The 25,414-nt window shown below is 44.2% G+C and overlaps 1 protein-coding gene across 1 annotated transcript in view; it reads right to left on the reverse strand.

Moving 5' to 3' along the window:
- LOC148453427 (cadherin-related family member 4-like) overlaps positions 1–25,414 on the reverse strand; it is a 93,149-nt gene that overhangs the window by 13,236 nt on the left and 54,499 nt on the right. Inside the window, exons 4-6 of the mRNA XM_088462151.1 lie at positions 16,096–16,235; positions 15,910–15,966; positions 2,324–2,426 (exon numbers count right to left, since the gene is read on the reverse strand). Coding sequence (XP_088318277.1) covers positions 2,324–2,426; positions 15,910–15,966; positions 16,096–16,235 — 300 coding nt within the window. The remainder of the gene's footprint in view (positions 1–2,323; positions 2,427–15,909; positions 15,967–16,095; positions 16,236–25,414) is intronic.

Genomic DNA, 25,414 nt, shown 5'->3' on the forward strand with positions numbered 1-25,414 from the left:
AGCGGTAATGGCAGTAGTGGCATGCATTCTCACATGGGCCGAGGGTCACATACCGGACATCTTCGCGGTGTTCATTCCGGGAGTACTCAATTGGGAAGCAGACTTCCTCAGCCGTCATGACGTGCATGCAGGGGAATGGTCTCTCCACCCAGAGGTCTTTCAACTCCTAGTGGACAGATGGGGTCTACCAGAGGTGGATCTCATGGCCTCCAACACAATCTCAAACTGTGGATGTACGGCTCCAGAACAAAGTATGCCGAAGCAGCCTTTGTAGATGCCTTGTCAGTAAAATGGACCTTTCATCTGGCGTATCTCTTTTCTCCAGTCTCCCCGCTTCATCAAGTTCTTCAGAAGTTCAAGCAAGACGGAGGCATGCTCCTGCTGGTGGCACCAGCTTGGTCCAGATGGCATTGGTACTCAGATCTTCTGAGTCTCTCCATAGATACGCTGTATTTGCTTCCTCAACGGCCAGACTTGTAATCTCAGGTCCCTGCCTCCACGCAGACCTGGGTCGGCTGTCTTTGACGGTGTGGCTCTTAAAACATCCCTCTAAGGTCTAGGGGTGTCTCTCCCTCTGTGATTCAGATGATGCTTAGGGCCCATAAGCCAGCTTCTGCGCAGATTTATCACAGAGTGTGGCATACCTATTTCCAATGGTGCACCACTAAGAGTTATGATCCTCAGGCATTTAGGGTTTCTAGAGTCCTGGCCTTCCTTAAAGCCAGATTGGATCTTGGACTCCGTCTTAGTTCTTTGAAAATGCAAGTCTCTGCCTTATCCATATGGTTTCAGCGTAAAATTGCTGCTCTGCCGGATGTTCACACCTTCTTTCAGGGTGTCCTCCACATTCAACCTCATTTTGTCCCTCCGGTGGCTCCATGGGATGTGTCAGTGGTTCTCCAGGCCCTTCAGGGCTCTTCGTTTGAACCCATGGGTTCTGTGGAATTCAAGTGGCTCACGGCAAAGAGTCTGTTTCTTTTGGCTATAGCATCTGCCCGGAGGGTGTCGGACTTAGGGGCGCTTTCCTGTCGCTCCCCATTTCTGATCTTCCATCAGGACAGGGCTGTGCTTCAGACTCAACCTGATTTCCTTCCCAAGGTTGTGTCACGTTTCCATCTTAATGAGGAAATTGTAGTCTTGGCATTCCAGTCTCCTGACCTCTCGGCAGGTGAGGCCTCCTTGGATGTGGTCCATGCTCTGAAGATCTACGTGGACCATACTACTTCTATCAGGAGATCAGACTCTTTCTTTGTCCTCTATGGGTTTCACAAGAAGGGCTGGCCAGCCAACAGACTCTGGCCAGGTGGATTCGCATGACTATCTCACAGGCCTATGCTCAAGCAAATCTTCCTGTGCCAGCTTCTGTCACTGCTCATTCCACTTGCTCTGTGGGTCCCTCATAGGCAGCACGACGCGGTGCCTCAGCTGAACAGCTTTGTAAGGCGGCCATGTGGTCTTCTGTACACACTTTTCTCAGGTTCTATGCCTTTGATACCTTTGCCTCTAAGGATGCTTCCTTTGGGTGCAGGACTCTCCTCTCAGCTCAGTAGCATCCCCACCCTTGAATACTGCTTTGGGACATCTCGAAGGTCTCCCTGTGGATCCCTATGGACCCTGAAGAAGAAAATTAGAAATATGGTAAAACTAACTTCGTTAACTCTCTTTCTTCGAAGTCCATAAGGTCCACATGGCACCCATCCTGACACACTTGACTGCTATGGGTTGTGTTTCTGGTTACCGGTTTCCCATCACCTTTCCGTGAGAGTGTGAAACTTCTGTATACCAATCTTTCTTCTCTCATCCTCCTGCCTTGGGCTTGTTAACAAGTTGATTGTCCTCAGGCTTGGGGGGCTGGGGTATAGGGGAGGGACTGGAGCATCCTGGGAGCTCAAAAGCTTAACTGTATGGTGCTTATTCCTTAACCACCACCTACACCCCAAGGTATCCCTGTGGACCCTATGGACTTCGAAGTAAAAGAGTTAATAAAGATGATGGGTCTAATAGGATCCCTCTGAGGATCCCCCGCAGCTTGCGTATGCTCAGAGGGACTCCTGGGTCATACCCCAAAGTCCCCACAAAGGACAACTCTTATGGGGAGCGCTCATCATGCATATGGCGTTACTAAATGCTGTATGCATATAATGATTGGCGGGATGCTCACAGTGTGTCTGACACATGTGTGAGTTGCATGTACAGGTCACATGCATAATTTCCACATGTATGATCCTGCCTCTCATCCAGTGTTATCGCGTGTGCTGCACACGTCATTATGTCCATATGTACTGAATGTGGGTGAGCATGTCGCTGGAGGAGGCGGCTTTACCAGGCTTAGGGGGCTGATTGGGGCAATATCCTTTTTCTCATTGGCTGGCGGCGGCTGTTGGTTACTCAGATCAGCGGGAGGTTGCTCTGGATTTCTTACTGATCTGTCAGGAGGAAGAAGACATTTTATATGTCAGGTTACATCACTGACCTGCACAGTAACTATGTAATACTGACTAAGCAACACACAGTAACTATGTAATACTGACTAAGCAACACACAGTAACTATGTAATACTGACTAAGCACCACACAGTAACTATGTAATACTGACTAAGCACCACACAGTAACTATGTAATACTGAATGGGCACCACACAGTGACTATGTAATACAGACTAAGCAACACACAGTAACTATGTAATACTGACTAAGCACCACACAGTAACTATGTAATACTGACTAAGCAACACACAGAAACTATGTAATACTGACTAAGCAACACACAGTAACTATGTAATACTGACTAAATAACACACAGTAACTATGTAATACTGACTAAGCAACACACAGAAACTATGTAATACTGACTAAGCAACACACAGTAACTATGTAATACTGAATAAATAACACACAGTAACTATGTAATACTGACTAAGCACCACACAGTAACTATGTAATACTGACTAAGCACCACACAGTAACTATGTAATACTGACTAAGCAACACACAGTAACTATGTAATACTGACTAAGTAACACACAGTAACTATGTAAAACTGACTAAGCAACACACAGTAACTATGTAATACTGACTAAGCAACACACAGTAACTATGTAATACTGACTAAGCAACACACAGTAACTATGTAATACAGACTAAGCAACACACAGTAACTATGTAATACTGACTAAGCAACACACAGTAACTATGTAATACTGACTAAGCACCACACAGTAACTATGTAATACTGACTAAGCAACACACAGTAACTATGTAATACTGAATGGGCAACACACAGTAACTATGTAATACTGAATGGGCAGCACACAGTAACTATGTAATACTGACTAAGCAACACACAGTAACTATGTAATACTGACTAAGCAACACACAGTAACTATGTAATACTGACTAAGCAACATACAGTAACTATGTAATACTGACTAAGCAACATACAGTAACTATGTAATACTGACGAAGCAACACACAGTAACTATGTAATACTGACGAAGCAACACACAGTAACTATGTAATACTGACTAAGCAACACACAGTTACTATGTAATACTGAATGGGCACCACACAGTAACTATGTAATGCTGACTAAGCAACACACAGTAACTATGTAATACTGACTAAGCAACACACAGTAACTATGTAATACTGACTAAGCAACACACAGTAACTATGTAATACTGACTAAGCAACACACAGTTACTATGTAATACTGAATGGGCACCACACAGTAACTATGTAATGCTGACTAAGTAACACACAGTAACTATGTAATACTGACTAAGCAACACACAGTGACAAAGTAATACTGACTAAGCAACACACAGTAACTATGTAATACTGAATGGGCAGCACACAGTAACTATGTAATAATGAATGAGCAACACACAGTAACTATGTAATACTGAATAAGCAACAAACAGTAACTATGTAATACTGACTAAGCAACAAACAGTAAATATGTAATACTGACTAAGCAACACACAGTAACTATGTAATACTGACTAAGCAACACACAGTAACTATGTAATACTGAATGGGCAACACACAGTAACTATACAATACTGAATGGGAAACACACAGTGACTATGTAATACTGACTAAGCAACACACAGTAACTATGTAATACTGACTAAGCAACACACAGTAACTATGTAATACTGACTAAGCAACACACAGTAACTATGTAATACTGACTAAGCAACACACAGTAACTATGTAATACTGACTAAGCAACACACAGTAACTGTGTAATACTGACTAAGCAACACACAGTAACTGTGTAATACTAACTAAGCAACACACAGTAACTGTGTAATACTGACAAAGCAACACACAGTAAGTATGTAATACTGACTAAGCAACACACAGTAAGTATGTAATACTGACTAAGCAACACACAGTAACTATGTAATACTGACTAAGTAACACACAGTAACTATGTAATAGTGACTAAGCAACACACAGTAACTATGTAATACTGACTAAGCAACACACAGTAACTATGTAATACTGACTAAGCAACACACAGTAACTATGTAATACTGACTAAGCAACACACAGTAACTATGTAATACTGACTAAGCAACACACAGTAACTATGTAATACTGACTAAGAAACACACAGTAACTATGTAATACTGACTAAGTAACACACAGTAACTATGTAATACTGACTAAGCAACACACAGTAACTATGTAATACTGACTAAGCAACACACAGTAACTATGTAATACTGACTAAGCAACACACAGTAACTATGTAATACTGACTAAGTAACACACAGTAACTATGTAATACTGACTAAGCAACACACAGTAACTATGTAATACTGACTAAGCAACAAACAGTAACTATGTAATGCTGAATGGGAAACACACAGTAACTATGTAATACTGACTAAGCAGCACACAGTAACTATGTAATACTAACTAAGCAACACACAGTAACTATGTAATACTGACTAAGCACCACACAGTAACTATGTAATACTGACTAAATAACACACAGTAACTATGTAATACTGACTAAGTAACACACAGTAACTATGTAATACTGACTAAATAACACACAGTAACTGTGTAATACTGACTAAGCAACACACAGTAACTGTGTAATACTGACTAAATAACACACAGTAACTGTGTAATACTGACTAAGCAACACACAGTAACTGTGTAATACTGACTAAGCAACACACAGTAATTATGTAATACTGACTAAATAACACACAGTAACTATGTAATACTGACTAAGTAACACACAGTAACTATGTAATACTGACTAAATAACACACAGTAACTGTGTAATACTGACTAAGCAACACACAGTAACTATGTAATACTGACTAAGCAACACACAGTAACTATGTAATACTGACTAAGCAGCACACAGTAACTATGTAATACTGACTAAGCAACACACAGTAACTATGTAATACTGAATGGGCAACACACAGTAACTATGTAATACTGACTAAGCAACACACAGTAACTATGTAATACTGACTAAGCAACACATAATACCTATGTAATACTGACTAAGCAACACACAGTAACTATGTAATACTGAATGGGCAACACACAGTAACTATGTAATACTGACTAAGCAACAGACAGTAACTATGTAATACTGAATGGGAAACACACAGTAACTATGTAATACTGACTAAGAAACACACAGTAACTATGTAATACTGACTAAGCAACACAAAGTAACTATGTAATACTGACTAAGCAACACATAATACCTATGTAATACTGACTAAGCAACACACAGTAACTATGTAATACTGAATGGGCAACACACAGTAACTATGTAATACTGACTAAGCAACAGACAGTAACTATGTAATACTGAATGGGAAACACACAGTAACTATGTAATACTGACTAAGAAACACACAGTAACTATGTAATACTGACTAAGAAACACACAGTAACTATGTAATACTGACTAAGCAACACACAGTAACTATGTAATACTGACTAAGCAACACACAGTAACTATGTAATACTGAATGGGCAACAGACAGTAACTATGTAATACTGACTAAGCAATACACAGTAACTATGTAATACTAACTAAGCAACACACAGTAACTATGTAATACTGACTAAGCAACACACAGTAACTATGTAATACTGACTAAGCAACAGACAGTAACTATGTAATACTGAATGGGCAACACACAGTAACTATGTAATACTGACTAAGCAACACACAGTAACTATGTAATACTGAATGGGCAACACACAGTAACTATGTAATACTGACTAAGCAGCACACAGTAACTATGTAATACTAACTAATCAACACACAGTAACTATGTAATACTGACTAAGAACCACACAGTAACTATGTAATACTGACTAAGCAACACACAGTAACTATGTAATACTGACTAAGCAACACACAGTAACTATGTAATACTGAATGGGCAACACACAGTAACTATGTAATACTGACTAAGCAACACACAGTAACTATGTAATACTGACTAAGCAACACACAGTAACTATGTAATACTGACTAAGCAACACACAGTAACTATGTAATACTGAATGGGCAACACACAGTAACTATGTAATACTGACTAAGCAACACACAGTAACTATGTAATACTGAATGGGAAACACACAGTAACTATGTAATACTGACTAAGTAACACACAGTAACTATGTAATACTGACTAAGTAACACACAGTAACTATGTAATACCGACTAAGCAACACACAGTAACTATGTAATACTGACTAAGCAACACACAGTAACTATGTAATACTGACTAAGTAACACACAGTAACTATGTAATACTGACTAAATAACACACAGTAACTGTGTAATACTGACTAAGCAACACACAGTAACTATGTAATACTGAATGGGCAACACACAGTAACTATGTAATACTGACTAAGCAACACACAGTAACTATGTAATACTGAATGGGCAACACACAGTAACTATGTAATACTGACTAAGCAGCACACAGTAACTATGTAATACTAACAAAGCAACACACAGTAACTATGTAATACTGACTAAGCACCACACAGTATGTAATACTGACTAAGCAACACACAGTAACTATGTAATACTGACTAAGCAACACACAGTAACTATGTAATACTGAATGGGCAACACATAGTAACTATGTAATACTGACTAAGCAACACACAGTAACTATGTAATACTGAATAGGAAACACACAGTAACTATGTAATACTGACTAAGCAACATACAGTAACTATGTAATACTGAATGGGCAACACACAGTAACTATGTAATACTGACTAAGCAACACACAGTAACTATGTAAAACTGACTAAGCAACACACAGTAACTATGTAATACTGACTAAGCAACACACAGTAACTATGTAATACTGAATGGGCAACACACAGTAACTATGTAATACTGAATAAGCAACACACAGTAAGTATGTAATACTGAATGGGCAACACACAGTAACTATGTAATGCTGAATGGGAAACACACAGTAACTATGTAATACTGACTAAGCAACACACTGTAACTATGTAATACTGACTAAGCAACACACAGTAACTATGTAATACTGACTAAGCAACACACAGTAACTATGTAATACTGACTAAATAACACACAGTAACTATGTAATACTGACTAAGTAACACACAGTAACTATGTAATACTGACTAAGCAACACACAGTAACTATGTAATGCTGAATGGGCAACACACAGTAACTATGTAATACTGACTAAATAACACACAGTAACTATGTAATACTGACTAAATAACACACAGTAACTATGTAATACTGACTAAGCACCACACAGTAACCATGTAATACTGACTAAATAACACACAGTAACTATGTAATACTGACTAAGTAACACACAGTAACTATGTAATACTGACTAAGCACCACACAGTAACTGTGTAATACTGACTAAGCAACACACAGTAACTATGTAATACTGACTAAGCAACACACAGTAACTATGCAATACTGACTAAGCAACACACAGTAACTATGCAATACTGACTAAGCAACACACAGTAACTATGTAATACTGAATGGGCAACACACAGTAACTATGTAATACTGACTAAGCAACACACAGTAACTATGTAATACTGACTAAGCAACACACAGTAACTATGTAATACTGAATGGGCAACACACAGTAACTGTAATACTGACTAAGCAACACACAGTAACTATGTAATACTGACTAAGCAACACACAGTAACTATGTAATGCTGAATGGGCAACACACAGTAACTATGTAATACTGACTAAATAACACACAGTAACTATGTTATACTGACTAAATAACACACAGTAACTATGTAATACTGACTAAGCAACACACAGCAACTATGTAATGCTGAATGGGCAACACACAGTAACTATGTAATACTGACTAAATAACACACAGTAACTATGTAATACTGACTAAATAACACACAGTAACTATGTAATACTGACTAAGCACCACACAGTAACTATGTAATACTGACTAAATAACACACAGTAACTAAGTAACACACAGTAACTATGTAATACTGACTAAGCACCACACAGTAACTATGTAATACTGACTAAATAACACACAGTAACTATGTAATACTGACTAAGTAACACACAGTAACTATGTAATACTGACTAAATAACACACAGTAACTGTGTAATACTGACTAAGCAACACACAGTAACTATGTAATACTGACTAAGCAACACACAGTAACTATGCAATACTGACTAAGCAACACACAGTAACTATGTAATACTGAATGGGCAACACACAGTAACTATGTAATACTGACTAAGCAACACACAGTAACTATGTAATACTGACTAAGCAACACACAGTAACTATGTAATACTGAATGGGCAACACACAGTAACTATGTAATACTGACTAAGCAACACACAGTAACTATGTAATACTGACTAAGCAGCACACAGTAACTATGTAATACTGACTAAGCAACACACAGTAACTACGTAATACTGACTAAGCAACACACAGTAACTACGTAATACTGACTAAGCAACACACAGTAACTATGTAATACTGACTAAGCAACACACAGTAACTATGTAATACTGACTAAGCAACATACAGTAACTAATACTGACTAAGCAACACACAGTAAGTATGTAATACTGAATGGGCAACACACAGTAACTATGTAATACTGACTAAGCAACACACAGTAAGTATGTAATACTGAATGGGCAACACACAGTAACTATATAATGCTGAATGGGCAACACACAGTAACTATGTAATACTGACTAAATAACACACAGTAACTATGTAATACTGACTAAGTAACACACAGTAACTATGTAATACTGAATGGGCAACACACAGTAACTATGTAATGGTGAATGGGCAACACACAGTAACTATGTAATACTGACAAAATAACACACAGTAACTATGTAATACTGACTAAGCAACACACAGTAACTATGTAATACTGACTAAGCAACACACAGTAACTATGTAATACTGACTAAATAACACACAGTAACTATGTAATACTGACTAAGTAACACACAGTAACTATGTAATACTGACTAAATAACACACAGTAACTGTGTAATACTGACTAAGCAACACACAGTAACTATGTAATACTGACTAAATAACACACAGTAACTATGTAATACTGACTAAGTAACACACAGTAACTATGTAATACTGACTAAATAACACACAGTAACTGTGTAATACTGACTAAGCAACACACAGTAACTATGTAATACTGACTAAGCAACACACAGTAACTGTGTAATACTGACTAAGCAACACACAGTAACTGTGTAATACTGACTAAGCAACACACAGTAACTGTGTAATACTGACTAAGTAACACACAGTAACTGTGTAATACTGACTAAGTAACACACAGTAACTATGTAATACTGACTAAATAACACACAGTAACTGTGTAATACTGACTAAGCAACACACAGTAACTATGTAATACTGACTAAGCAACACACAGTAACTATGTAACACTGACTAAGCAACACACAGTAACTATGTAATACTGACAGGGCAGCACACAGTAACTATGTAATACTGACTAAGCAACACACAGTAACTATGTAATACTGACTAAGCAACACACAGTAACTATGTAATACTGACTAAGAAACACACAGTAACTATGTAATACTGACTAAGCAACACACAGTAACTATGTAATACTGACTAAATAACACACAGTAACTATGTAATACTGACTAAGTAACACACAGTAACTATGTAATACTGACTAAGTAACACACAGTAACTATGTAATACTGACTAAGCACCACACAGTAACTATGTAATACTGACTAAATAACACACAGTAACTATGTAATACTGACTAAGTAACACACAGTAACTATGTAATACTGACTAAGCAACACACAGTAACTATGTAATACTGACTAAATAACACACAGTAACTATGTAATACTGACTAAATAACACACAGTAACTATGTAATACTGACTAAGCACCACACAGTAACTATGTAATACTGACTAAATAACACACAGTAACTATGTAATACTGACTAAGTAACACACAGTAACTATGTAATACTGACTAAGCACCACACAGGAACTATGTAATACTGACTAAATAACACACAGTAACTATGTAATACTGACTAAGTAACACACAGTAACTATGTAATACTGACTAAGCAACACACAGTAACTATGTAATGCTGAATGGGCAACACACAGTAACTATGTAATACTGACTAAATAACACACAGTAACTATGTTATACTGACTAAATAACACACAGTAACTATGTAATACTGACTAAGCAACACACAGCAACTATGTAATGCTGAATGGGCAACACACAGTAACTATGTAATACTGACTAAATAACACACAGTAACTATGTAATACTGACTAAATAACACACAGTAACTATGTAATACTGACTAAGCACCACACAGTAACTATGTAATACTGACTAAATAACACACAGTAACTAAGTAACACACAGTAACTATGTAATACTGACTAAGCACCACACAGTAACTATGTAATACTGACTAAATAAAACACAGTAACTATGTAATACTGACTAAGTAACACACAGTAACTATGTAATACTGACTAAATAACACACAGTAACTGTGTAATACTGACTAAGCAACACACAGTAACTATGTAATACTGGCTAAGCAACACACAGTAACTATGTAATACTGACTAAATAACACACAGTAACTATGTAATACTGACTAAGTAACACACAGTAACTATGTAATACTGACTAAATAACACACAGTAACTGTGTAATACTGACTAAGCAACACACAGTAACTATGTAATACTGACTAAGCAACACACAGTAACTATGCAATACTGACTAAGCAACACACAGTAACTATGTAATACTGAATGGGCAACACACAGTAACTATGTAATACTGACTAAGCAACACACAGTAACTATGTAATACTGACTAAGCAACACACAGTAACTATGTAATACTGAATGGGCAACACACAGTAACTATGTAATACTGACTAAGCAACACACAGTAACTATGTAATACTGACTAAGCAGCACACAGTAACTATGTAATACTGACTAAGCAACACACAGTAACTACGTAATACTGACTAAGCAACACACAGTAAGTATGTAATACTGAATGGGCAACACACAGTAACTATGTAATACTGACTAAGCAACACTCAGTAAGTATGTAATACTGAATGGGCAACACACAGTAACTATATAATGCTGAATGGGCAACACACAGTAACTATGTAATACTGACTAAATAACACACAGTAACTATGTAATACTGACTAAGTAACACACAGTAACTATGTAATACTGAATGGGCAACACACAGTAACTATGTAATGGTGAATGGGCAACACACAGTAACTATGTAATACTGACTAAATAACACACAGTAACTATGTAATACTGACTAAGCAACACACAGTAACTATGTAATACTGACTAAGCAACACACAGTAACTATGTAATACTGACTAAATAACACACAGTAACTATGTAATACTGACTAAGTAACACACAGTAACTATGTAATACTGACTAAATAACACACAGTAACTGTGTAATACTGACTAAGCAACACACAGTAACTATGTAATACTGACTAAATAACACACAGTAACTATGTAATACTGACTAAGTAACACACAGTAACTATGTAATACTGACTAAATAACACACAGTAACTGTGTAATACTGACTAAGCAACACACAGTAACTATGTAATACTGACTAAGCAACACACAGTAACTGTGTAATACTGACTAAGCAACACACAGTAACTGTGTAATACTGACTAAGCAACACACAGTAACTGTGTAATACTGACTAAGTAACACACAGTAACTGTGTAATACTGACTAAGTAACACACAGTAACTATGTAATACTGACTAAATAACACACAGTAACTGTGTAATACTGACTAAGCAACACACAGTAACTATGTAATACTGACTAAGCAACACACAGTAACTATGTAATACTGAATGGGCAACACACAGTAACTATGTAATACTGACTAAGCAACACACAGTAACAATGTAATACTGACTAAGCAACACATAATAACTATGTAATACTGACTAAGCAACACATAGTAACTATGTAATACTGAATGGGCAACACACAGTAACTATGTAATACTGACTAAGCAACACACAGTAACTATGTAATACTGAATGGGAAACACACAGTAACTATGTAATACTGACTAAGTAACACACAGTAACTATGTAATACTGACTAAGCAACACACAGTAACTATGTAATACTGACTAAGCAACACACAGTAACTATGTAATACTGAATGGGCAACACACAGTAACTATGTAATACTGACTAAATAACACACAGTAACTATGTAATACTGAATGGGCAACAGACAGTAACTATGTAATACTGACTAAGCAACACACAGTAACTATGTAATACTAACTAAGCAACACACAGTAACTATGTAATACTGACTAAGCAACACACAGTAACTATGTAATACTGAATGGGCAACACACAGTAACTATGTAATACTGACTAAGCAGCACACAGTAACTATGTAATACTGACTAAGCAACACACAGTAACTATGTAATACTGAATGGGCAACAGACAGTAACTATGTAATACTGACTAAGCAACACACAGTAACTATGTAATACTGACTAAGCAGCACACAGTAACTATGTAATACTGACTGAGCAACACACAGTAACTATGTAATACTGAATGGGCAACAGACAGTAACTATGTAATACTGACTAAGCAACACACAGTAACTATGTAATACTAACTAAGCAACACACAGTAACTATGTAATATTGACTAAGCAACACACAGTAACTATGTAATACTGAATGGGCAACACACAGTAACTATGTAATACTGACTAAGCAACACACAGTAACTATGTAATAGTGAATAAGTAACACACAGTAACTATGTAATACTGACTAAGCAGCACACAGTAACTATGTAATACTGACTAAGCAGCACACAGTAACTATGTAATACTGACTAAGCAACACACAGTAACTGTGTAATACTGACTAAGCACCACACAGTAACTATGTAATACTGACTAATCAACACACAGTAACTTTGTAATACTGACTAAGCAACACACAGTAACTATGTAATACTGACTAAATAACACACAGTAACTATGTAATACTGACTAAGCAACACACAGTAACTATGTAATACTGACTAAGCAACACACAGTAACTATGTAATACTGAATGGGAAACACACAGTAACTATGTAATACTGAATGGGAAACACACAGTAACTATGTAATACTGACTAAGTAACACACAGTAACTATGTAATACTGACTAAGTAACACACAGTAACTATGTAATACTGACTAAGTAACACACAGTAACTATGTAATACTGACTAAGTAACACACAGTAACTATGTAATACTGACTAAACAACACACAGTAACTATGTAATACTGACTAAGCAACACACAGTAACTATGTAATACTGACTAAGCAACACACAGTAACTATGTAATACTGACTAAGTAACACACAGTAACTATGTAATACTGTCTAAGCAACACACAGTAACTATGTAATACTGACTAAGTAACACACAGTAACTATGTAATACTGAATGGGCAACACACAGTAACTATGTAATACTGAACGGGAAACACACAGTAACTATGTAATACTGACTAAGCAACACACAGTAACTATGTAATACTGACTAAGCAACACACAGTAACTATGTAATACTGAATGGGAAACACACAGTAACTATGTAATACCGACTAAGCAACATACAGTAACTATGTAATACTGACTAAGCAACACACAGTAACTATGTAATACTGAATGGGAAACACACAGTAACTATGTAATACTGACTAAGTAACACACAGTAACTATGTAATACTGACTAAGCAACACACAGTAACTATGTAATACTGACTAAGCAACACACAGTAACTATGTAATACTGACTAAGTAACACACAGTAACTATGTAATACTGACTAAGCAACACACAGTAACTATGTAATACTGACTAAGTAACACACAGTAACTATGTAATACTGAATGGGCAACACACAGTAACTATGTAATACTGAACGGGAAACACACAGTAACTATGTAATACTGACTAAGCAACACACAGTAACTATGTAATACTGACTAAGCAACACACAGTAACTAAGTAATACTGAATGGGAAACACACAGTAACTATGTAATACCGACTAAGCAACATACAGTAACTATGTAATACTGACTAAGCAACACACAGTAACTATGTAATACTGAATGGGCAACACACAGTAACTATGTAATACTGACTAAGCAACACACAGTAACTATGTAATACTGACTAAGCAACACACAGTAACTATGTAATACTGAATGGGAAACACACAGTAACTATGTAATACTGACTAAGTAACACACAGTAACTATGTAATACTGACTAAGTAACACACAGTAACTATGTAATACTGACTAAGCAACACACAGTAACTATGTAATACTGACTAAGCAACACACAGTAACTATGTAATACTGAATGGGCAACACACAGTAACTATGTAATACTGACTAAGCAACACACAGTAACTATGTAATACTGACTAAGCAACACACTGTAACTATGTAATACTGACTAAGCAACACACAGTAACTATGTAATACGGAATGGGCAACACACAGTAACTATGTAATACTGACTAAGCAACACACAGTAACTATGTAATGCTGAATGGGCAACACACAGTAACTATGTAATACTGACTAAGCAACACACAGTAACTATGTAATACTGAATGGGTAACACACAGTAACTATGTAATGCTGAATGGGAAACAGTAAAGCTACATACACACGTAAAGATTTTCTGTCCAACTAGGTGATTGGTTGGAATGAAAATCTGGTAAGGAATGAAAGTAAATGACAATCAGCAATTTGCTCGCAAATGCCGGAAAATGGACAAAAACTGTTGTTTGAACAAATTGTTTAGATCAAACATTTAACAAACTTGTCTGACGCCATTTTCATCTGTTTTCTGGCATTTAGGAGCAAATTGCTGATCATCAGTTATTCCCCATACGTTACCAGATTTACATTCCAACCAATCACCTAGTTGGCTGGTTGGACAGATAATCTTTAGGTGTGTGCCCAGCTTGGGGGGAATAACAGTGACGTATAAGAGAGGAGAACACTGCGGCTCTAGCTCTGCTCCCCAATGCTCTTTCCTCTGGATAGTTTATTGTTGGTCTGACAGTAACTTATGCTGATGACCCTGATTGTCTGCAGACTCATCCCATCATCATCAGCTGAGCCTCCATCTATTTCCCACACTGCTTCCTGCCTACTCACCGCGTCTGTAATAGGGGTTCCGTCGCCTCTTGTGTACCGCGTGCGCACAGCTGGGACCTGGGGAAAGACATGCAGAGCGTTACTCCAGAGTTCTGCTCATGGGAAGAGGAGCATGTTAGTGGTGTAAAGCGTCGCACTGATATTGGCTATAGCGGCGTGTAATGCTATAGGAGACAGAACACGTACCCTTTACACAGAGCCCAGGTCAGCAGAGCAATGGCAGCCAAAACGAGAGCCGCGGTGAGCGTCAGAATCACCATGAACCAGACGTCAGGCTGCCAGTATCCCAGAGTCCGATTTACCATCTTTGTTTGCTGTTCTGGAGTCTGAAAAAATAAGGTGAGGTCGCTGTCAGGGGCAAGTTCTAATGGGAGAGCAATAATGACACAAAATACCAGATACTGCAGCTATGGGAGCACTGTGTAAGACAATATGTGACAATATGACAATATATAATGGGATGTACAATGGAAGCTCTTTGGAAATATAAATCCACCTTACTACACTTCTGCTCCATCTGTAGTATCTCCAGCATGGCGTCCTGCTCCCCGACCTCTGTTCCTTCAGCCCCACCTGACCTCATGCCCCCCCCAGCCGCACCCTAAGTAATGCCACATGCCCCCCTGCCGCACCCTAAGTAATGCCTCATGCCCCCCCAGCCGCACCCTAAGTAAAGCCTCATGCCCCCCTGCCGCACCCTAATGCCTCATGCCCCCCCAGCCGCACCCTAAGTAATGCCTCATGCCCCCCTGCCGCACCCTAAGTAATGCCTCATGCCTCCCCCAGCCGCACCCTAAGTAATGCCTCATGCCCCCAAAGCTGCACCCTAAGTAAATCCTCATGCCCCCCCAGCCGCACCCTAAGTAATGCCTCGTGCCCCCCTGCCGCACCCTAAGTAATGCCTCATGCCCCCCCAGCCGCACCATAATTAATGCCTCATGCCCCCCCAGCAACACCCTAAGTAATGCCTCATGCCCCCCCGCCGCACCCTAAGTAATGCCTCATGCCCCCCCAGCCGCACCCTAAGTAATGCCTCATGCCCCCCCCAGCCGCACCCTAAGTAATGCCTCATGCCCCCCCAGCCGCACCCTAAGTAATGCCTCATGCCCCCCCAGCCGCACCCTAAGTAATGCCTCATGCCCCCCCCAAGCCGCACCCTAAGTAATGCCTCTCTCCTGTAACCACCCTGCCCCTGTGTATGAGAGCGCACTCATTCAGCCCTAGTCACCACATACAGTACAATATCTGATCATCCAGACCTCTACCATGCCCCACACTACCTACATAGTACTTGTGCACTGCCGGAGACAATCTCCTACCTATGCCGACTTCCTCCTCTACAAAGTCCTCCTTTCACCTCACAGCACCTCCTTTCACCTCACAGGGCCTCCCTTTCACCTCACAGGGCCGCCCTTTCACCTCACAGCGCCTCCCTTTCACCTCACAGGGCCTCCCATTCACCTCACAGTGCCTCCCTTTCACCTCACAGCGTCTCCTTTCACCTCACAGGGCCTCCCCTTTCACCTCACAGCGCCTCCCTTTCACCTCACAGGGCCTCCCTTTCCTCTCTCAACAACAACAACGGAGGAGGAGGAAAAGAGAGAGATCTCTCTCAACAACAACAACGGAGGAGGAGGAAAAGAGAGAGATTTCACAGCGTCTCCTTTCACCTCACAGGGCCTCCCCTTTCACCTCACAGCGCCTCCCTTTCACCTCACAGCGTCTCCTTTCACCTCACAGCGTCTCCTTTCACCTCACAGGGCCTCCCCTTTCACCTCACAGGGCCTCCCTTTCACCTCACAGGGCCTCCCTTTCACCTCACAGGGCCTCCCTTTCACCTCACAGGACCTCCCTTTCACCTCACAGGACCTCCTTTTCACCTCACAGCACCTCCTTTCACCTCACAGGCCCTCCCTTTCACCTCACAGCGCCTCCCTTTCACCTCACAGGGCCTCCCTTTCACCTCACAGGGACTCCTTTCACCCTACAGGGCCTCCCTTTCACCTCACAGGATCTCCCTTTCACCTCACAGCACCTCCTTTTCACCTCACAGGGCCTCCCTTTCACCTCACAGCGCCTCCTTTCACCTCACAGCGCCTCCCTTTCACCTTACAGCGCCTCCTTTCACTTCACAGCCAGGGGCGCCAAGAGGGGGGGGGCGAGTACAATTTACCAGGGCTTCCAGAGGGGCCCGGTGCCACCCCCCCCTCCCTTCCTCCCTCCCTTGCAGCAGCCCAGCACACAGCAATCTCTTATGCCTGTGGGGGGAGCAATCACACTGATCGTGCCCCCCTGGCTTTGCACCGGGCTGAGGGGCTCACAGTGCCCCCTCCTCGCCGCACAAATTGTTTTTTGTTTTATTTTTACAAGGCGGCGCAGCCGCGCCTCCTGCGATTAGGCCACGCCTCCACTTTACCGGGGTCCTGCGGCACTCTCTACATCCCTGCTCACAGCGCCTCCCTTTCACTTCCCAGTCCCACATATGTCACTTCTCTACGATTTCCAGTCCCTGTAGTCCCTTTGCTATATTCATCGTGCTTCCCTGCCTGCATACACCTCCTCCCTCCCCCCCAGTACTGCCTGCATACACCTCCTCCCACTCCCCCAGTACTTCCTGCATACACCTCTCCCACTCCCCCAGTACTGCCTGCATACACCTCCTCCCACTCCCCCAGTACTGCCTGCATACACCTCCTCCCACTCCCCCAGTACTGCCTGCATACACCTCCTCCCACTCCCCCCAGTACTGCCTGCATACACCTCCTCCCACTCCCCCAGTACTGCCTGCATACACCTCGTCCCACTCCCCCCAGTACTGCCTGCATACACCTCCTCCCACTCCCCCCAGTACTGCCTGCATACACCTCCTCCCACTCCCCCCAGTACTGCCTGCATACACCTCCTCCCACTCCCCCCAGTACTGCCTGCATACACCTCCTCCCACTCCCCCAGTACTGCCTGCATACACCTCCTCCCACTCCCCCCAGTACTGCCTGCATACACCTCCTCCCACTCCCCCAGTACTGCCTGCATACACCTCCTCCCACTCCCCCCAGTACTGCCTGCATACACCTCCTCCTACTCCCCCCAGTACTGCCTGCATACACCTCCTCCCACTCCCCCCCAGTACTGCCTGCATACACCTCCTCCCACTCCCCCAGTACTGCCTGCATACACCTCCTCCCACACCCCCAGTACTGCCTGCATACACCTCCTCCCACTCCCCCCAGTACTGCCTGCATACACCTCCTCCCACTCCCCCCAGTACTGCCTGCATACACCTCCTCCTACTCCCCGCAGTACTGCCTGCATACACCTCCTCCCACTCCCCCAGTACTGCCTGCATACACCTCCTCCCACTCCCCCAGTACTGCCTGCATACACCTCCTCCCACTCCCCCAGTACTGCCTGCATACACCTCCTCCCACTCCCCCAGTACTGCCTGCATACACCTCCTCCCACTCCCCCCAGTACTGCCTGCATACACCTCCTCCCACTCCGCCCAGTACTGCCTGCATACACCTCCTCCCACTCCGCCCAGTACTGCCTGCATACACCTCCTCCCACTCCGCCCAGTACTGCCTGCATACACCTCCTCCCACTCCCCCCAGTACTGCCTGCATACACCTCCTCCCACTCCCCCCATTACATACTCTCCAGTACCCAGAGACTTGGGGGGGATATTTACTAAAGTGGAGGTTTTTCAGAAGTGGAGATGTTGCCAATAGCAACCAATCAGATTCAGGGCAGGATGTACTAAGGGCAAAAATGCGGTATTACCGCGTTCCCCAAATGTACTCTGCATCACATTCCGGTGCTTTGTCCCAATGGGTAACATCACCTTACCCAATAGAAGCCTATGGGAATCTTATCGGGATGCTCCCTCTCCTATCACCCCCTGCGGGTTGAGTCTTTCTGCGCATGTGCAGAAGGACGCCAGAGGGACTTCCGGAGCCATCGCATAGCACAGCTCTTATCGGGAGAGAGATCTTATCGGGGAAGGGAGAGATCTTATCGGGGGAGGGAGAGATCTTATGGGGAGAGAGATCTTATCGGGAGAGAGATCTTATGGGGGAGAGATCTTATTGGGAGAGAGATCTTATCGGGGGAGAGAGAGATCTTATGGGGAGAGAGATCTTATCGGGAGAGAGATCTAATCGGGAGAGATCTAATCGGGAGAGAGATCTAATCGGGAGAGAGATCTAATCGGGAGAGAGATCTTATCGGGGGAGAGATCTTATCATGAAAGAGAGGTCTTATCGGGAGAGAGGTCTTATCGGGAGAGAGATCTTATCGGGGGAGAGATCTTATCGGGGGAGCAGTCCTTTGCAATATTCTTGGGACATAATGAACCACGGTTAGGCAGATGCCTACAGGCGCTGGCCACTGGAGGGCGCCGCACACTGCCCATAAATGGAGTTGTCTATTATAACTATATGCACCATGGCGGCCAGTGTGAAGTCCAAGCTGCAGCCGCGACACTGGTGTAACCAGCCACAGCCACCACTCTGTCAGAGACAGTGTGTACTGGCAATGCTGCACACGGTCTCCTCACTCCCCGCAGCGTCTATCCGCTATGTCCAGGGCCGGGGTCAGGCTGCCTCTGACATGCCACTCGTAGGTCTTCTGTGTGTCGCCACTGCTCGTGTTCCCCCTGAAATGATGTGTCAGAGACCACAGCCCAAATCCCGGAGCATCCTCTCACGGAACTGTGTGGAAAGTGCGCAGTGCGCGGGATGACCAGGAAGGCAGGGTGTGTGCCGGAGCCTCCTCTCACGTGTCTGTGTGGAAAGTGCACAGTGCGCGGGATGACCGGGAAGGCAGGGTGTGTGCCGGGGCCTCCTCTCACGTGTCTGTGTGGAAAGTGCGCAGTGTGCGGGATGACCAGGAAGGCAGGGTGTGTGCCGGAGCATCCAATCACGTGTCTGTGTGGAAAGTGCACAGCGTGCGGGATGACCAGGAAGGCAGGGTGTGTGCCGGAGCCTCCTCTCACATGTCTGTGTGGAAAGTGCGCAGTGTGCGGGATGACCAGGAAGGCAGGGTGTGTGCCGGAGCCTCCTCTCACGTGTCTGTGTGGAAAGTGCGCAGTGTGCGGGATGACCGGGAAGGCAGGGTGTGTGCCGGAGCCTCCTCTCACACGTGTGTGTGGAAAGTGCGCAGTGTGCGGGATGACCAGGAAGGCAGGGTGTGTGCCGGAGCATCCAATCACGTGTCTGTGTGGAAAGTGCGCAGTGTGCAGGATGACCAGGAAGGCAGGGTGTGTGCCGGGGCCTCCTCTCACGTGTCTGTGTGGAAAGTGCGCAGTGCGTGGGATGACCAGAAAGGCAGGGTGTGTGCCGGGGCCTCCTCTCACTTGTCTGTGTGGAAAGTGCGCAGCATGCGGGATGAACAGGAAGACAGGGTGTGCCGGGGCCTCCTCTCACGTGTCTGTGTGGAAAGTGCGCAGTGTGCGGGATGACCAGGAAGCAGGGTGTGTGCCGGGGCATCCTCTCACGTGTCTGTGTGGAAAGTGCGCAGTGTGCGGGATGACCAGGAAGGCAGGGTGTGTGCCGGAGCCTCCTCTCACATGTCTGTGTGGAAAGTGCGCAGTGTGCGGGATGACCGGGAAGGCAGGGTGTGTGCCGGAGCATCCTCTCACGTGTCTGTGTGGAAAGTGCGCAGTGCGCGGGATGACCGGGAAGGCAGGGTGTGTGCCGGAGCATCCTCTCACGTGTCTGTGTGGAAAGTGCGCAGTGCGCGGGATGACCGGGAAGGCAGGGTGTGTGCCGGAGCCTCCTCTCACATGTCTGTGTGGAAAGTGCGCAGTGTGCGGGATGACCGGGAAGGCAGGGTGTGTGCCGGAGCATCCTCTCACGTGTCTGTGTGGAAAGTGCGCAGTGCGCGGGTTGACCGGGAAGGCAGGGTGTGTGCCGGAGCATCCTCTCACGTGTCTGTGTGGAAAGTGCGCAGTGTGCGGGATGACCGGGAAGGCAGGGTGTGTGCCGGAGCATCCTCTCACGTGTCTGTGTGGAAAGTGCGCAGTGCGCGGGATGACCGGGAAGGCAGGGTGTGTGCCGGGGCCTCCTCTCACGTGTCTGTGTGGAAAGTGCGCAGTGCGCGGGATGACCTGGAAGGCAGGGTGTGTGCCGGAGCCTCCTCTCACGTGTCTGTGTGGAAAGTGCGCAGTGCACGGGATGACCAGGAAGGCAGGGTGTGTGCCGGGGCCTCCTGTCACGTCTGTGTGGAAAGTGCGCAGTGCGCGGGATGACCAGGAAGGCAGGGTGTGCGCCGGAGCTTCCTCTCACGTGTCTGTGTGGAAAGTGCGCAGTGCGTGGAATGACCAGGAAGGCAGGGTGTGTGCCGGGGCCTCCTCTCATGTGTCTATGTGGAAAGTGCGCAGTGCGCGGGATGACCGGGAAGGCAGGGTGTGTGCCGGAGCATCCTCTCACGTGTCTGTGTGGAAAGTGCGCAGTGTGCGGGATGACACAGCTGATGTCCAGGCAGAGAGTATGCAGCTGGGGGCAGCAGCAGTAGCTGAGTCTAATACAGCTGATGACCAGGCAGAGAGTATACAGCTGGGGGCAGCAGCAGTAGCTGAGTGTAATACAGCTGATGGAGGCAGGCAGAGAGTATACAGCTGAAGGCAGCAGCATTAGCTGAGTCTAATACAGCTGATGTACAGGCAGAGAGTATACAGCTGGAGGAAGCAGCAGTAGCTGAGTCTAATACAGCTGATGACCAGGCAGAGAGTATACAGCTGGAGGCAGCAGCAGTAGCTGAGTCTAATACAGCTGATGTCCAGGCAGAGAGTATACAGCAGGAGGCAGCAGCAGTAGCTGAGTGTAATACAGCTGATGTACAGGCAGAGAGTATACAGCTGGGGGCAGCAGCAGTAGCTGAGTGTAATACAGCTGATGACCAGGCAGAGAGTATACAGCTGGAGGCAGCAGCAGTAGCTGAGTCTAATACAGATGATGTCCAGGCAGAGAGTATACAGCTGGGGGCAGCAGCAGTAGCTGAGTGTAATACAGCTGATGTACAGGCAGAGAGTATACAGCAGGAGGCAGCAGCAGTAGCTGAGTGTAATACAGCTGATGTACAGGCAGAGAGTATACAGCTGGGGGCAGCAGCAGTAAGCTGAGTCTAATACAGCTGATGACCAGGCAGAGAGTATACAGCTGGGGGCAGCAGCAGTAGCTGAGTGTAATACAGCTGATGTCCAGGGCAGAGAGTATACAGCTGGGGGCAGCAGCAGTAGCTGAGTGTAATACAGCTGATGTCCAGGCAGAGAGTATACAGCAGGAGGCAGCAGCAGTAGATGAGTGTAATACAGCTGATGACCAGGCAGAGAGTATACAGCTGGGGGCAGCAGCAGTAGCTGAGTGTAATACAGCTGATATCCAGGCAGAGAGTATACAGCTGGGGGCAGCAGCAGTAGATGAGTGTAATACAGCTGATGACCAGGCAGAGAGTATACAGCTGGAGGCAGCAGCAGTAGCTGAGTCTAATACAGCTGATGACCAGGCAGAGAGTATACAGCTGGGGCAGCAGCAGTAGATGAGTGTAATACAGCTGATGACCAGGCAGAGAGTATACAGCTGGAGGCAGCAGCAGTAGCTGAGTCTAATACAGCTGATGACCAGGCAGAGAGTATACAGCTGGGGGCAGCAGCAGTAGCTGAGTGTAATACAGCTGATGACCAGGCAGAGAGTATATAGCTGGGGGCAGCAGCAGTAGCTGAGTCTAATACAGCTGGTGTCCAGGCAGAGAGTATACAGCTGGGGGCAGCAGCAGTAGCTGAGTCTAATACAGCTGGTGTCCAGGCAGAGAGTATACAGCTGGGGGCAGCAGCAGTAGCTGAGTGTAATACAGCTGATGACCAGGCAGAGAGTATATAGCTTGGGGCAGCAGCAGTAGCTGAGTGTAATACAGCTGGTGTCCAGGCAGAGAGTATACAGCTGGGGGCAGCAGCAGTAGCTGAGTGTAATACAGCTGATGACCAGGCAGAGAGTATACAGCTGGGGGCAGCAGCAGTAGCTGAGTATAATACAGCTGGTGTCCAGGCAGAGAGTATACAGCTGGGGGCAGCAGCAGTAGCTGAGTCTAATACAGCTGATGACCAGGCAGAGAGTATACAGCTGGAGGCAGCAGCAGTAGCTGAGTATAATACAGCTGATGTCCAGGCAGAGAGTATACAGCTGGAGGCAGCAGCAGTAGCTGAGTGTAATACAGCTGATGTCCAGGCAGAGAGTATACAGCTGGAGGCAGCAGCAGTAGCTGAGTGTAATACAGCTGATGACCAGGCAGAGAGTATACAGCTGGAGGCAGCAGCAGTAGCTGAGTGTAATACAGCTGATGACCAGGCAGAGAGTATACAGCAGGAGGCAGCAGTAGTAGCTGAGTCTAATACAGCTGATGACCAGGCAGAGAGTATACAGCTGATGACCAGGCAGAGAGTATACAGCTGGAGGCAGCAGTAGTAGCTGAGTGTAATACAGCTGATGACCAGGCAGAGAGTATACAGCTGGGGGCAGCAGCAGTAGCTGAGTGTAATACAGCTGATGACCAGGCAGAGAGTATACAGCTGGGGGCAGCAGCAGTAGATGAGTGTAATACAGCTGATGTCCAGGCAGAGAGTATACAGCTGGGGGCAGCAGCAGTAGCTGAGTATAATACAGCTGATGACCAGGCAGAGAGTATACAGCTGGGGGCAGCAGCAGTAGATGAGTCTAATACAGCTGATGACCAGGCAGAGAGTATACAGCTGGGGGCAGCAGCAGTAGCTGAGTCTAATACAGCTGATGACCAGGCAGAGAGTATACAGCTGGAGGCAGCAGCAGTAGATGAGTCTAATACAGCTGATGTCCAGGCAGAGAGTATACAGCTGGGGGCAGCAGCAGTAGCTGAGTCTAATACAGGTGATGTCCAGGCAGAGAGTATGCAGCTGGGGGCAGCAGCAGTAGCTGAGTCTAATACAGCTGATGTCCAGGCAGAGAGTATACAGCTGGAGGCAGCAGCAGTAGCTGAGTCTAATACAGCTGATGACCAGTCAGAGAGTATACAGCTGGAGGCAGCATCAGTAGCTGAGTGTAATACAGGTGATGACCAGGCAGAGAGTATACAGCTGGGGGCAGCAGCAGTAGCTGAGTCTAATACAGCTGATGACCAGGCAGAGAGTATACAGCTGGAGGCAGCAGCAGTAGCTGAGTGTAATACAGGTGATGACCAGGCAGAGAGTATGCAGCTGGAGGCAGCAGCAGTAGCTGAGTCTAATACAGCTGATGTCCAGGGAGAGAGTATACAGCTGGGGGCAGCAGCAGTAGCTGAGTCTAATACAGCTGATGTCCAGGCAGAGAGTATGCAGCTGGAGGCAGCAGCAGTAGCTGAGTCTAATACAGCTGATGTCCAGGCAGAGAGTATGCAGCTGGAGGCAGCAGCAGTAGCTGAGTCTAATACAGCTGATGACCAGGCAGAGAGGAGGCAGCTGGAGGCAGCAGCAGTAGCTGAGTCTAATACAGCTGATGAC

This window comes from Taudactylus pleione, unplaced genomic scaffold (genome assembly GCF_031769625.1).
Source record: "Taudactylus pleione unplaced genomic scaffold, aTauple2 ptg001155l, whole genome shotgun sequence".
NCBI lineage: Eukaryota > Metazoa > Chordata > Amphibia > Anura > Myobatrachidae > Taudactylus > Taudactylus pleione.